Here is a 912-nt window from a genome sequence, read left to right on the forward strand (position 1 = left end):
GCTGACGCACCGGCCGCCTCCGGAGACGGGAACATGTATCCGCCGCTGCTGCGTACCCGCTGAACTTTACCCCCATTATTATCCACAAGTGCCGGCTGGTAGCGTCTAAATGCACCATCATCACCACCATCACCTGTCTCAGCAATTTGAACTATGGCTTGAGATTTTGCAGCTTCAGCAAGAGCAACTGCAGCAACAGCAACTGCAACAGCAGCAACTACAGCAGCATCAACTACAACAGCAACAGCTGCAGCAACCCCAGCAACAGCAACAACTACAGCAGCCTCAGCAACAACTACAGCAGCCCCAGCAACAACTACAGCAACAGCAGCCGCAGCAGCAACTGCAGCAGCAACAACAGCCGATGATGCTGATGATGGAAGACGACCCGGTCGTTTTTCACGACAAAATGGAACGCATCATGCGCGAATGGGTTTGCTTGTACAATACGTCGCCCTATTTCAGAGATGTAGACAAAGCGGAAAATGCCACAATAGTCCAATTGTCGAGCTGCATGGTGTTCAAGTCGGACGAGTCGATGGCGCGCTTTTTCCGCGTCTGCATGGAAATGTGCATCGACCTGTGCCACCGGGCGTTGGCCGACACCTCCGCACCCATGCACGTGGTGCGCACTCGCTGCTATCACACGCTCGACGCCTACGTCGCCATCGTCACACTGTCGATACGCCGCGTCAGCGACGACAAGCCGCCCGCGGTGCGCATCAATCTCTACATCCGGCTGTTGGGCGTGATCACCGCTGGCCTGGTGCACGACCTCGAAACCAGACGGAACGACTTCAAGTGCATGCCCTACCAGCGGCTGTTGACGGCGGGTTTTTGTCCAATGACCGATCCCGATCCGCTGCACTTCGACTCGAACGTCCAGCAGCAGTTGATCTCGTCCTTTTGCAA

General features: G+C 55.8%; 1 protein-coding gene across 1 annotated transcript; it reads left to right on the plus strand.

The window, feature by feature from the left end:
• Positions 1–409: 409 nt before the first annotated feature.
• On the plus strand, positions 410–900 carry Tsp_14495 (putative peptide chain release factor 2; the record flags this gene model as incomplete). The annotated part of the gene is made up of 2 exons (XM_003367007.1): positions 410–433; positions 466–900. Coding segments are annotated over exons 1-2 (459 nt in total), but the record flags the coding sequence as incomplete, so codon positions are not given.
• Between the last annotated feature and the right edge of the window lie 12 nt (positions 901–912).

This window comes from Trichinella spiralis, assembly GCF_000181795.1.
Source record: "Trichinella spiralis strain ISS 195 chromosome Unknown Scfld5007, whole genome shotgun sequence".
Lineage (NCBI taxonomy): Eukaryota > Metazoa > Nematoda > Enoplea > Trichinellida > Trichinellidae > Trichinella > Trichinella spiralis.